This window comes from Bos grunniens, chromosome 10 (assembly GCF_055505025.1).
Source record: "Bos grunniens cultivar Pamir isolate PY7600 chromosome 10, Bosgru_T2T1.0, whole genome shotgun sequence".
In the NCBI taxonomy this organism is placed as follows: domain Eukaryota; kingdom Metazoa; phylum Chordata; class Mammalia; order Artiodactyla; family Bovidae; genus Bos; species Bos grunniens.
This window is the reverse complement of record NC_141174.1, coordinates 45,007,633-45,019,732: the sequence shown is the minus strand read 5'-3', so window position 1 is coordinate 45,019,732 and position 12,100 is coordinate 45,007,633. Positions and strand designations below refer to the sequence as shown.

Genomic DNA, 12,100 nt, shown 5'->3' with positions numbered 1-12,100 from the left:
GGAAAAAGACAAACTCTCAAAAACTGGAAAAAAATGATAAAGCTATCCTGGAGATGTTTTATCCAGTTACTCACCTAACATATGAGATTTTCCATCCCTAGAGCAAAAGAAAAGATTATCTTAATGAATAAATGAATGAATGAATCTTAATACCCAAAGTTAAAGTAAAACACAAACCCAATAGGATAAACCTGTCCAGCTCTGCTAGTAAATGAAAAGGTTATTTGAACACTGTAAACATCAATGATAGTGATCTGGGTGTAACCTCAGGCAAGCACTACCTGTGACTAATTAAGCTGAAATCTAATTAAATGTATTAGATCCTGTCTGAAGACAACTTGAATAGAAGAGCAATGTATAGCAAAAACAAACAAAAAACAAATCAAGGAACCAGAAGTTATTTGTTTTGCACTATTCATATGAGATAGACACATTAATTCTGCTAGTCAAGGTGGGTAGGGTGATTCAGCAGGCCTCACTGTAATTCAATTTGTTACGATTTAATCAATGCTCTTTTCAAGGACAGTATTCCAAATGAAAATGAAACTGAATCACAATCACATAGAATACTGGTTTTTCCAGCATTCCATAAAGTTTTAAAGTGATCCCGTCTACTTACTCTTATATTATCCATTTTATACACAATAGCTCTAGGATAACATACTCAGTCCCACTTCTTGTCCATTTAAACCCTATCAGGCACTCCTATTTACAACAAAAATATACCTCATAACCTCCAAACTAAAAAATCTACTGTTGATCAAAGCCCCCATATTGAGCTAATCAGATAATATCTTAACACTGGATGTACATTTCTGAAAATTCAAAATTCCTAGAAAAGACCTAGTTGTTTAACATATCCAAGTCACTTCATTTCTTTGAGCTTCTGTAAAGCAAAAGGGTTTATCTAGCACTGACCTATTAAAAAATTCTATTACTGCCTGATTTTATAATGTGCAATTGTTTAACCACATTCCCCAGCAAAATTAGTTTTTTTCCTGAAAAAATAAGTCAATGGAATTGAAATTGTGTTTTTCTAGCTGCAGGCTGCAAGCCATTAAATAAATCACGAAATCAATTTAGTAGATGCACTGCCTGTCAGAATAAAACAAGCTTAAACAGAATAAAATAAAAGAGAATAGGAAATCTCAGGTTGCATCTTAGTAATCAGTACTGTTTTGTGATTATTTGTTTCAATTTTATATAAAAGTGTGTACCGGGTTAGGATGGCACATTTTTGATATCTGACATACAGTACTCTAAAGTTGTGGTCTGGAGAAGGCAATGGCACCCCACTCCAGTACTCTTGCCTGGAAAATCCCACGGATGGATGAGCCTGGTGGGCTGCAGTCCATGGGGTCGCTAAGAGTTGGACACGACTGAGCGACTTCACTTTCACTTCTCACTTTCACGCATTGGAGAAGGAAATGGCAACCCACTCCAGTGTTCTTGCTTGGAGAATCCCAGGGACGCGGGAGCCTGGTGGGCTGCCGTCTATGGGGTCACACAGAGTCGGACACGACTGAAGTGACTTAGCAAGCAAGCAAAGCTGTTGTCAGACTGGTCAGAAGATGACCCTTTTAGGGGTATGAGAGGTCCTTCCTCTTCCGATCACACACATATGTGTGTGTGAGGACCGATTTTCTTCACAAGCTTCAACCAAAACCTTTCTCAAGACTGAATGCAGAAGCAGGTATGAGAATTCAGCTGTTTTCATTTGAGGCAGATACCAAAGACGCTTTCAAAACTGTAAATAATTCCACTCTTCAATTTTCAGAAATAAGTCACTTAAAATCTTAAAATGCTATTTTAGGTTAACTCGTTTATTATTGTACAACGACGTTTTAAAATTTCTGCCTTAATTACTATTACAGTAAATATCAATAGATACAAGCCACATAAACAAAAGCATTTTGAGTCCTCAACAATTTGATAACAGCTGATCCGTATAAAACAAAGGACTGCAGGCCTGACTCCAGGCAGGTTTAACACAGTCACAGGCCCTTCCTGGGAGCCCCCAAATACCACCCCCTCCACTGACATCAGACCTGATGTACTCAGGTGAGAATCCTCGCGAATAAGAACAGATATTGACGAAGGGCGGGGTTGCTGGACGTAAGAGCGTGGGCAAGTGCGGGTTCAAAGTGCAAGCGAAAACAAGCTTCCAGTAGAAAAGGAGACTTTTTAGCAAGTCTTTGCGACACTGTCGCGTTTCGTTGGTTCCGTGCCGTAAACGCAGTCGGGGAGCCGCTCCCGGTCAAGACTGCGGCGGACGTGCGCTGCAATGGCGGATATGGAGGACCTATTCGGGAGCGACGCCGACAGCGATCCTGAGCGTAAAGGTGGGGTCCGCAGGGCTTCGGTGGAGGCGAGCGTGGTGGGCCTTCTCCGGCGGGAGCCCTACAGCGACCCGATTCCGGGTCTGTGAATGCTCTGGCGCCGCTGGCGGATGGCGCTTCCTCTACTTCTGCCTCAGCGCCCCCTGCCCTCCCGGCGGTGCCAGCCTTTTCCCGAGGGAGGGGATGAAGGGACAAATGCAGAATGTGTGCCTCGAGATTCTTGGTGTCAATCGAGCAAGCCGAGCCTCCTAGGCGCGGGGCAGGAATGGAGGCCGGTGAGCCGGCGCAGCGAGAGGAGGAACCTTAGAGTCCTGCTCTGCCCTGCCTTGCACATGGACTGTTGTGAATGAATGGAAATTACGTGTTCAGGAACATGGGTATGGACTGGATGAATTTGCAGAGGGGCTCTGATTGTCCTTTTGAATGAAACCAGAACGTGGCGTGATGGAAAGTTTAAAATGTCTGGGTGAGAAGACTGGGAAGGTTACTGGGGTAGGGCTGCATATAGGTGTTACGCGCTGGAGATAATGTGTCCTCCGAAGAAGTGAAGTCGCTCAGTCATGTCTGACTCTTTGCGACCCCGTGGACTCTAGCCTACCAGGCTCCTTCGTCCATGGGATTTTCCAGGCAAGAGTACTGGAGTGGATTGCCGTGTCCTCCGAGAACCTGTACAAAACTCTAGAATTTTCTTTGAGTCGGTGGTATTAGATTGGGGAGCATATGAAGTCAGTGTTTGGAGAGAAGGGATGAAGGATTTGGTGATGAAATGAATTAATAAGTGTATGTTCATGATGCAGGGGAGCACCAAGTGGAATCTAGTGTGAGGGCTCTGCCAGGATGGATGTCCTGAAGGTTCTGGTCAGGATAGGTCTGGAAGTATAGAGCCCTTATACTATACTTATACTCTTGTTACACTTACTTTTCTAATGTTTTCATTACCCTATCTTCTGTATTTGTCCGTATCCCATTCACCCTTCTAGGAACCGGAGCCATGTGAACCCTGGCATCACTCACTTCCATGAAGTTCATTCATTCATCCTTTATAGATCCCCTATCGTATTATAGCGACTTTGCTAAGTGTAGGGATTATAATGACGCAAAGATCATCACCCTCCCTCAGTTAACTTCATCGCTTAATACATAAATAATTGAATAGGTAGAAGCAGTAGTGAGTGTTTGAAGGTCTCCTGCAGAGGTGAGGGTCGGAAACGGCCTGCCGCAGGGACAGGGGCACTGGCAGCTGCAGTCCTGGGAGGCATGGGTTGACATAAGTCCTTTTGGGAGGTCCCCGGTAGCCCTAACATAGAGCCTGTAGACTCCAAGACTGGGTTGCCTCAGTTGTTAGTGTTAGTCGCTCAGTCGTGTCCAGCTGTTTGTGACTCTATGAACTGTAACCCGCCAGGCTCCTCTGTCCATGGAATTCTCCAGGCAAGAATACTGGAGTGGGTTGCCATTCCCTTCTCCAGGGGATCCTTCTGACCTAGGGATTGAACCCACATCACCTGCATTGCTACATTCTTAACCATCTGAGAGTTGTTAGGCCAAACAGCTATCAGGGAGGGAGCACAGCCCAACCCATTAGCGGACAATTGGATTAAAGATTACTTGGCAAATCCCTGCACCGGGAGAGCAGGACCCAGTTTCCCCCCCAGCCAGTCCCTCCCATCAGGGAACGTACACAGTCCTCTTATCCTCATCCATCAGATGGCAGATAGAAGCAAGAACTTAATAATCCCACAGCTTTCAAAAGAAAACCAGTATCACAGAAATCTAACCAAGATGATCACATATGAAACTATGAGCCATGCTGTGCAGGGCCACTCAGAATGGTCAGGTCATGGTGGAGAGTTCTGACAAAACATGTGTGGCCTGTGGGATCTTAGTTCCCCAACCAGGGATTGAACCTGGGCTATGGCAGCCAAAGCTCTGAGCTCTAACTACTAGACTGCCAAGGAATTCCCAAGATTTCCTTCTTTTTTTATGGCTGAATAATATTCCTTTGTATATATGCCATATTTATAGTGGTGTGGATAATATTTTGTTGTTTGTATGCACCACATTTTGTTTGTCCATAGATGGACATTTAGGTTTTTTCCGTATTTTGATAATGCAGTGAACATAGGTGTGCATATATTTTTTCAAATTAATGTTTTTGTGTCCTTTGGATAAATACCCAGAAGTGGACTAGCTGGATCATATAGTAGTTCTGTTCTTTTTCTGAAACATTTCCATACTGTTTTCCATAGTGACTGCACCTCTTTACAATCCTACCATTAGTGTACAAATGTTCCCTCTTCTCCATATTCTCTCCAACACTTGTTATTTTTTGTCTTTTTGATAATAGTCATTCCAACTGTGGTTTTGATTTTCATTTCTCTTTCAATTAGTGATGTTGAGCATCTTTTCATGTACCTATTGGTATGTCTTTTTTGGAAAAATGTCTATTCAGGTCTTCTGCCCGTTGAGATCTATATATATAATATGAGCTCTTTATATATTTTTGGTGGCGTGCTGCGATTCATGGAATCGCAAAGAGTCGGACATTGCTGAGCGACTGAACTGAACTGAATCCTTTATCAGATATATGATTTGTGAATATTTTACCCTATTCAGTAGATTACCTTTACATTTTGTTGATGGTTTCCTTTGCTGTGTAGAAGTGTTTTAGCTTGATATGTCACACTTGTTTATTTTTGCTTTAGTTGTCATTGCTTTTGGTGTCAAATCCAAAAAAATGATAACCAAGCCCGATGTCAAGGAGCTTACTGCCTATGTTTTCTTCTAGGAATTTTATGGTTTCAGGTCTGAAATTTAAGTCTGATCCATTTAGAGTTAAATTTTGTGTATGGTGTAATAAGATAGTGGCCCAGTTTCATTCTTTTACATATTGCGATCCAGCTTTCTCAACACCATTTATTGTTCTTTCCTCATTGTGTATTCTTGGCATGCTCCTTTGTTGTAAATTAATTGACCATATATGTGTGGCTTTATTTCTGAGTTTTTTATTCTGTTGCAGTGATTTATGTGTCTGTAATACAGTTTGAAATCAAGGGCATGATGCCTCCAGCTTTATTCTTTTTTTCTCAACATTGCTTTGACTGTATGGGTTTGTGTGTATGTGTGGTTTCACACAAATTTTAGAGTTCTTTGTTCTATTTCTATAAAAAATGCCATTAGAATTTTGATAGGGATTGTGTTTAAAATGTAGATTACTTTGGTTAGTGTGGATATTTTAACAGTATCGATTGTTCTAATCCATGCGCAACCTTTCCGTTTATTTGTGTCTTCAGTTTCTTTCATCACTGCATTACAGTTTTCACTGTACAGGTCTTTCACCTTTTTTGGTTAAATTGATTCCTAAGTATTTTATTCTTTTTGTTGCAGTTATAAGTGGGATTATTTTCTTAATTTCTCTGTTAGCTTATTATTTATATATAGAAACACAACTGTGTATTGATTTTATATTCTGCAACTTTACTAAATTTATTTATTAGTCTTGGAGAAGGAAATGGCAACCCACTCCAGCGTTCTTGCCTGGAGAATCCCAGGGACAGGGAGCCTGGTGGGCTGCCGTCTATGGGGTCGCACAGAGTCGGACACGACTGAAGCGACTCAGCAGCAGCAGTTTTCTGGTGGAGTCTGTAGGACTTTCTATATATAATGTGTCATCTGCAAATAGTGACAGTTTTAGTTCTTTTCAGTTTGGTTGCTGAATATGCCATTTTTATGTGAACAATTTAGTGGTATTTAGTACATTTAAAATGCCCTGCAGCCACCACCTCTGTCTAGTTCTAAAACATTTGCATAACCTCAAAATAAAACACTACACCCATTGAGCAGTTACTTACCATTTGCTCCTTTCACTAGCCCCCGTCAACCACCAATCTGCTTTTTACGTCTATGGATTTTCTATGTTCTGGACATTTCATATAAGGGGACTCATACAACATGTGGCCTTTTGTGTCTGATTTCTATCTCTTGCCATCGTGTTTTTGAAATTCATCCATATTGTATGTATCAATACCTCATTTCTTTTAAATGATTGAATAGTATTCACTCTGTGTATATATCCCAGTGTTTATGTAGCCACTGGTGAACATTGGGTTGTTTCCATGTTTTGGCTATTTAAATAGTGATGCTGTGAACATTTGTTTACAAGTATTTGTGTAAGTGCCTGTTTCCAGTTCTCTTGGGGTGGAATTGTATATATATATGTAGGGGTGGAACTGCTGAGTCATATGATTCTTTGTTTTACTTTTTGAGGAGCAACCAAACCATTTTTGGACCAGCCAACCAGTTTTGTAACCATTTTACATTAGCACCTGCAATGTTTGAGGATTCTATTTCTTCACATCTTTGCCAATATCTATTTTACCTTTTCTTTACCCCTTTTTAAAATATAGCCATCACTGTTGGTGTCAAGTGATATTTCATTGTGGTTTCAATTTGCATTTCCTAATGGCCAATGATGTTGAGCATCTTTTCATGTATTTGTTTCATGTGTATGTAACCGTGGAGAAATGTATATTCAAGTTCAATGTCCATTTTTTAAAATGGGTTGTTTGTTTTTTTGTTGTTGTTGTAAACATTCTTTATATATTCCAGATTGTTGTTGTTCAGTCACTCAGTCATGTTCGACTCTTTGCGACCCCATGGACTGCAGCATGCCAGGCTTCCCTGTCCTTCATCATCTCCCGGAGCTTGCTTGAACTCATGTCCATTGAGTCGGTGATGCCATCCAACCATCTCCTCCTCTGTCATCCCCTTCTGTCTTCAATCTTTCCCAGCCTTAGGGTCTTTTCTAATGATTCGGCTCTGAACATCAGGTGGTCAAAGTATTGGAGCTTCCGCTTCAGCATCAGTCCTTCCAATGAACATTTAGGGTTGATTGCCTTTAGGATTGACTGGTTTGATCTTGCAGTCCAAGGGACTCTAGAGGCTTTTCCAACACCACAGTTCAAAAGTATCAATTCTTCAGTGCTCAGCTTTCTAATGGTTTAGCTCTCACATCCATACATGACTACGGGAAAAATCATAGCTTTGACTAGATGGACCTTTGTCAGCAAAGTATTGTCTCTGCTTTTTTAATAAGCTGTCTAGATTTGTCTTAGCTTTTCTTCCAAGGAGCAAGCATCTGTTAATTCCATGGCTGCATTCACCATCTGCAGTGATTTTGGAGCCCAAGAAAATAAAGTCTCTCACTGTTTCCAAGAAAATTAAGTCTCTCACTGTTTGCATTACATATGCATCATATATATGGTTTGCAGATATTTTCTCCCATTTTATAGGTTGTTTTTTCACTTTCTTGATAATATCCTTTCTTGCACAAAAGCTTTTCATTTTGAGGAAGTACAGTTCATCTTGTGTTGTTGTTTATAATTCCTTCATTTTTGAAGAATAGTTTTGTTGAATATAAAGTTCTTGATTATCTCAGCACTTTGAATATTTCATCCCATTGCCTCCTGGTTTTTATGGTTTCTGATGAGAAATCAGCTGTTATCCTTACCAGTGATCCTTTGTATGGGATGAGTTGTTTCTTTTTTGCTGCTTTTAGGATTTTTCTTTGTCTTAGGTGGTTTGATAATGATGCGCTTGGGTGCTGTCTCTTTAACTTTATCCTTCTTGGTATTTGTTAAACAGCTTTGATGTGTATGCTCATGTCTTTCATCAGATTTGGGAAGTTTTTGGCTGTTATGTCTTCAAATGTATTTCCTGTCCCTTTCTCTTTTTTTTCTCTTCTGGAACCCCCATTATGCATAGATTGGTACACTTGCAGTTTTCTTACAAGTATTTTAGACTCTTCATTTTCTTCATTCTTTTCTCTTGTTCACCAGACTGGATAATCTCAATTATGTATCTTTTAAGTTTCCTGATTCTTTCTTCTTCTCACTCACATCTGTTGTTTACCTCTAATGAATTTTTCATTTCAGTTATACTTTTCAACTCCAGATTTTCTGTTCAGTTTTTGGAAAAATAATATCTGTCTTTTTATTGATATTCTGTATTTGATAAGATATCATTTTCATTGTCTGGGCTTCTTTAGGGACAAATTGTAACCTTTCTTTTACATGTATGGGCCATACTTCATTGTTTCTTTGCAGGCATTATAAGTTTTTGTTGATAATTGGACATTTTGAAATTATATTGCGGCAACTCAGGACAGCACACTCCCTTCCCCACCCCCACCCCCAGCATTTATTGTTGCTATTTGTTGTAGTAATTATTGTTGACTCTTTTGAACTAATTTTGTAAAGTCTGCAATTTTTGTATGTGACCACTAAAGTTTCTGCTCCATTAGCTTAGTGGTCAGCTAGTGATTGGACAGAGGTTTCCTTATATGCAGAAAAAGAAACAACAACAATCACAGAAGAACTTCCAGACTTCACAGGTTGTCTCTGTGTGTGTTAGGGCACGGTTTTAGCACTCCACCAAGTAGCTTACGCCCTGTCTTTGCTTTCGTTTCTTGCTTTCATGGAGCCTGAAGGTCAACCAGAAGTGAGGTCTTAGGGCCCTCTTGGTTCTTTCTTGAGCATGTGCACAGCCCTGGGGAAGTGCATGGCTTTCCAGATTGCCAAGAATATATGGGAGGGTTTTATTTGTTTGTTTCATTTATTGTGGGAGGTTTTTTTTTTTTCTCTATAACAAACTTTTGATTTTGTATTAGGATATAGCCCATTAACAATGTTGTGTTTGTTTCAGGAGAACAGTGAAGGGACTCAGCCATACATATACATGTATCCATTCTCCCCAAAACCCCTTTCTCATCCAGGCTGCCAAATAAAGTTGAGCAGAGTTCCATGTGCTATACAATAGGTCTTTGTTGGTTATCCATTTTGAATATTGCAGTGTGTACATAATCTTCCCAAAGTCCCTAACTATCCCTTCCCCCCAGCAACTATAAGTTTGTTTTCTAAGTCTATGAGTCTCTTTCTGTTTTGTAAGTAAGTTCATTTGTATCATTCCTTTTTAGATTCCACATATAAGGGATGTTATACGATGTTTCTCCTTCTCTGTCTGACTTGTTTCACTCAGTATGACACTGTCTAGGTCCATCCATATTGCTGCATATGCCTTATTTCATTATGTTTTAATGGCCGAGTAATATTTCATTGTATATATATACCATGTTTTAGTCCATTCCTCTGTTGATGGACATTTAGGTTGCTTCCTTGTCTTGACTGTTGTGAATGGTGCTGCAATGAACATTGGGGTGCATGTATCCTTTCAGATCATGTTTTCCTCTGGGTATATGCCCAGGAATGGGATTGCAGGGTCATATGGTAGCTCTGTTTTTAGTTTTGTAAGGAATCTCCATACTGTTCTCCATAGTGGCTGTATCAATTTACATTCCCACCAACAGTGTTGGAGGCTTCCCTTCTCTCTACACCCTCTCCAGTGTTTGTTGTTTGTGGATTTTTTGATGATAACCATTCTGACCTGTGTGAGGTGGTAGCTCATTGTAGTTTTGATTTGCATTACTCTAATAATTGTCAGAGAATCTTCCTTGGTGGCTCAGATGGTAAAAGCATCTGCCTATAATGCAGGAGACCTGGGTTCAATCCCTGGGTCGGGAAGATCTCCTGGAGAAGGAAATGGCAACCCACTCCAGTACCCTTGCCTGGAAAATCCAATGGACGGAGACGCCTGGTAGGCTGCAGTCCATGGGGTCACAAAGAGTCAGACACAACTGAGCGACTTAACTCACTCACTCACTAAGTAATTAGCGATGTGCACATCTTTTCATGTGCTTGTTGGCCATCTGTATGTCCTCTTTGGAGAAACATCTCTTTGGGTCGTCTGTCCATTTTTCGAGTGGGTTATTTGTTTTGATGCTGTTAAGTGTCATAAGCTGTTTGTAAATTTTGGAGACTAATCCCTTATTGGTTATATCATTTGTAAATGTTTTCTCCCAATCTGTGGGTTGTCTTTTCATTTTGCTTATTGTTTCCTTTGCTATACAAAAGCTGTTGAGTTTAAATAGGTCCCATTGTTTGTTTTTGTTTTTATTTCCATTATCTGGGAGATGGATTGAAAGAGCTCTTGCTGTGATTTGTGTAAGAGAGTGTTCTGCCTGTGTTTTCCTCTAGAAGTTTTGTCATCCTTTTAAAGTCCTTACTGCCCATATTATGTCATTCCTCAGCCTTTTCATGGAGAAGGAAATGGCAACCCACTCCAGTATTCTTGCCTGGAGAATCCCGGGGATGGGGGAGCCTGATGGGCTGCCGTCTATGGGGTCACACAGAGTCGGACACAACTGAAGCAACTTAGCAGCAGCAGCAGCCTTTTCAACCAAGCTTTTTAGTTAGTCTGTTGTTTGCCCTAACTGTTATTCATTGTCCCAAGCAGACGAAACTAATACATCTACCTGTAAAATGTTTTGAGTATCCACCTTAGCAACAAGAGTGTTCCAAGTTATGTGTGATAAAGTCAAGTCCTTTGAGTCAGTCCCTTCAGTGATCCACCAGACAGATCAGAACTAACAACCATGATTCTTTGCGAATGATGTGCTGTCTGCTCCCTCCATTAGTGGCACATGGGCCAGAAATTCAGGGTTTTATATTATCTTCAAGGCAGTGTTGACCAAGGGGTGGGTAGGGGGCAGTGGGGGGGTGGGGATAGGGACCAGAGTATGTTAGAAGATCGCTAAGTTCTGTGTTTTTACTGAGATTCAGCTTTTTTTTTGTCTCATTAAACATTCCCCTGGTTGTTGCAACTTTTAGTTTCCAGAGTCTGAGAAGATAGATTCTAACAGCTTTTAAGAAGTTTTTTCCTTGCTTTTATGTTGGGATGGACTTTTAGTGTTCCTTATTCTGCTTTTTTTTTTTTTGCTTACATCACCCTGTGTTTATATGATCCCATAGATTCTGACTCTGGATCAGGCTCGGATTCTGATCAAGAGAATGTTGCTTCTGGCAGTAATGCCTCTGGGAGTGAAAGTGATCAAGATGAAAGAGATGACGCAGGAAAACCAAGTAATAAGGAACTGTTTGGAGATGACAGTGAAGATGAGGGAGCCTCTCATCATAGTGGGAGTGATAATCACTCTGAAGGATCAGACAATAGATCAGAAGCTTCTGAGCATTCTGACCATGAAGACAACGATCCGTCAGATGTAGATCAGCACAGTGGATCAGAAACCCGAAATGACAATGATGATGAGGATGAGGGTCATAGATCAGATGGAGGGAGTCATCACTCGGAAGCAGAAGGTTCTGAAAAAGCACACTCAGATGATGAAAAATGGGGCAGGGAAGATAAAAGCGATCAGTCAGATGATGAAAAGATACAAAATTCTGATGATGAGGAGAGGGCACAAGGGTCTGATGAAGATAAACTGCAGAATTCTGATGATGATGAAAAAATGCAGAACACAGATGATGAGGAGAGGCCCCAGCTTTCAGAGGATGAGCGACAACAGCTGTCTGAGGAGGAGAAGGCTAATTCTGATGATGAACGGCCAGTGGCTTCTGATAATGATGATGAGAAACAGAACTCAGATGATGAAGAGCGGCCACAGATATCTGATGAAGAGAAAATGCAAAATTCTGATGATGAAAGGCCACAGCCCTCGGATGAAGAACACAGGCAATCAGATGATGAAGAGGAACAGGACCATAAATCAGGTAATACACTTATGAGAACCAAAGTGGTTTAGTAGAAGCATTGAGGTACAGCAGGGGCTCATTGATTCTTCTTACAGTCCCACCTTTAGTACTCTGGTTTTTCTCTTCTGTTCCTTAATTTCAACCTTTTCTAACTCT

General features: G+C 40.7%; 1 protein-coding gene across 3 annotated transcripts in view; it reads left to right on the top strand.

Annotated features, from left to right (window-relative positions):
• Positions 1 to 1,931: 1,931 nt before the first annotated feature.
• Positions 1,932 to 12,100, top strand: part of LOC147364455 (RNA polymerase-associated protein LEO1) — a 36,400-nt gene continuing 26,231 nt past the window's right edge. Inside the window, exons 1-2 of one of the 3 annotated variants that reach the window (XM_086320951.1) lie at positions 1,932 to 2,061; positions 11,201 to 11,962. In XM_086320951.1, coding sequence (XP_086177077.1) covers positions 2,052 to 2,061; positions 11,201 to 11,962 — 772 coding nt within the window. In that variant the 5' untranslated portion in view covers positions 1,932 to 2,051. Of the gene's footprint in view, positions 2,062 to 2,244; positions 2,717 to 11,200; positions 11,963 to 12,100 lie in introns of those variants that run through there. The other 2 variants (XM_086320949.1, XM_086320950.1) reach the window with 2 other exon arrangements.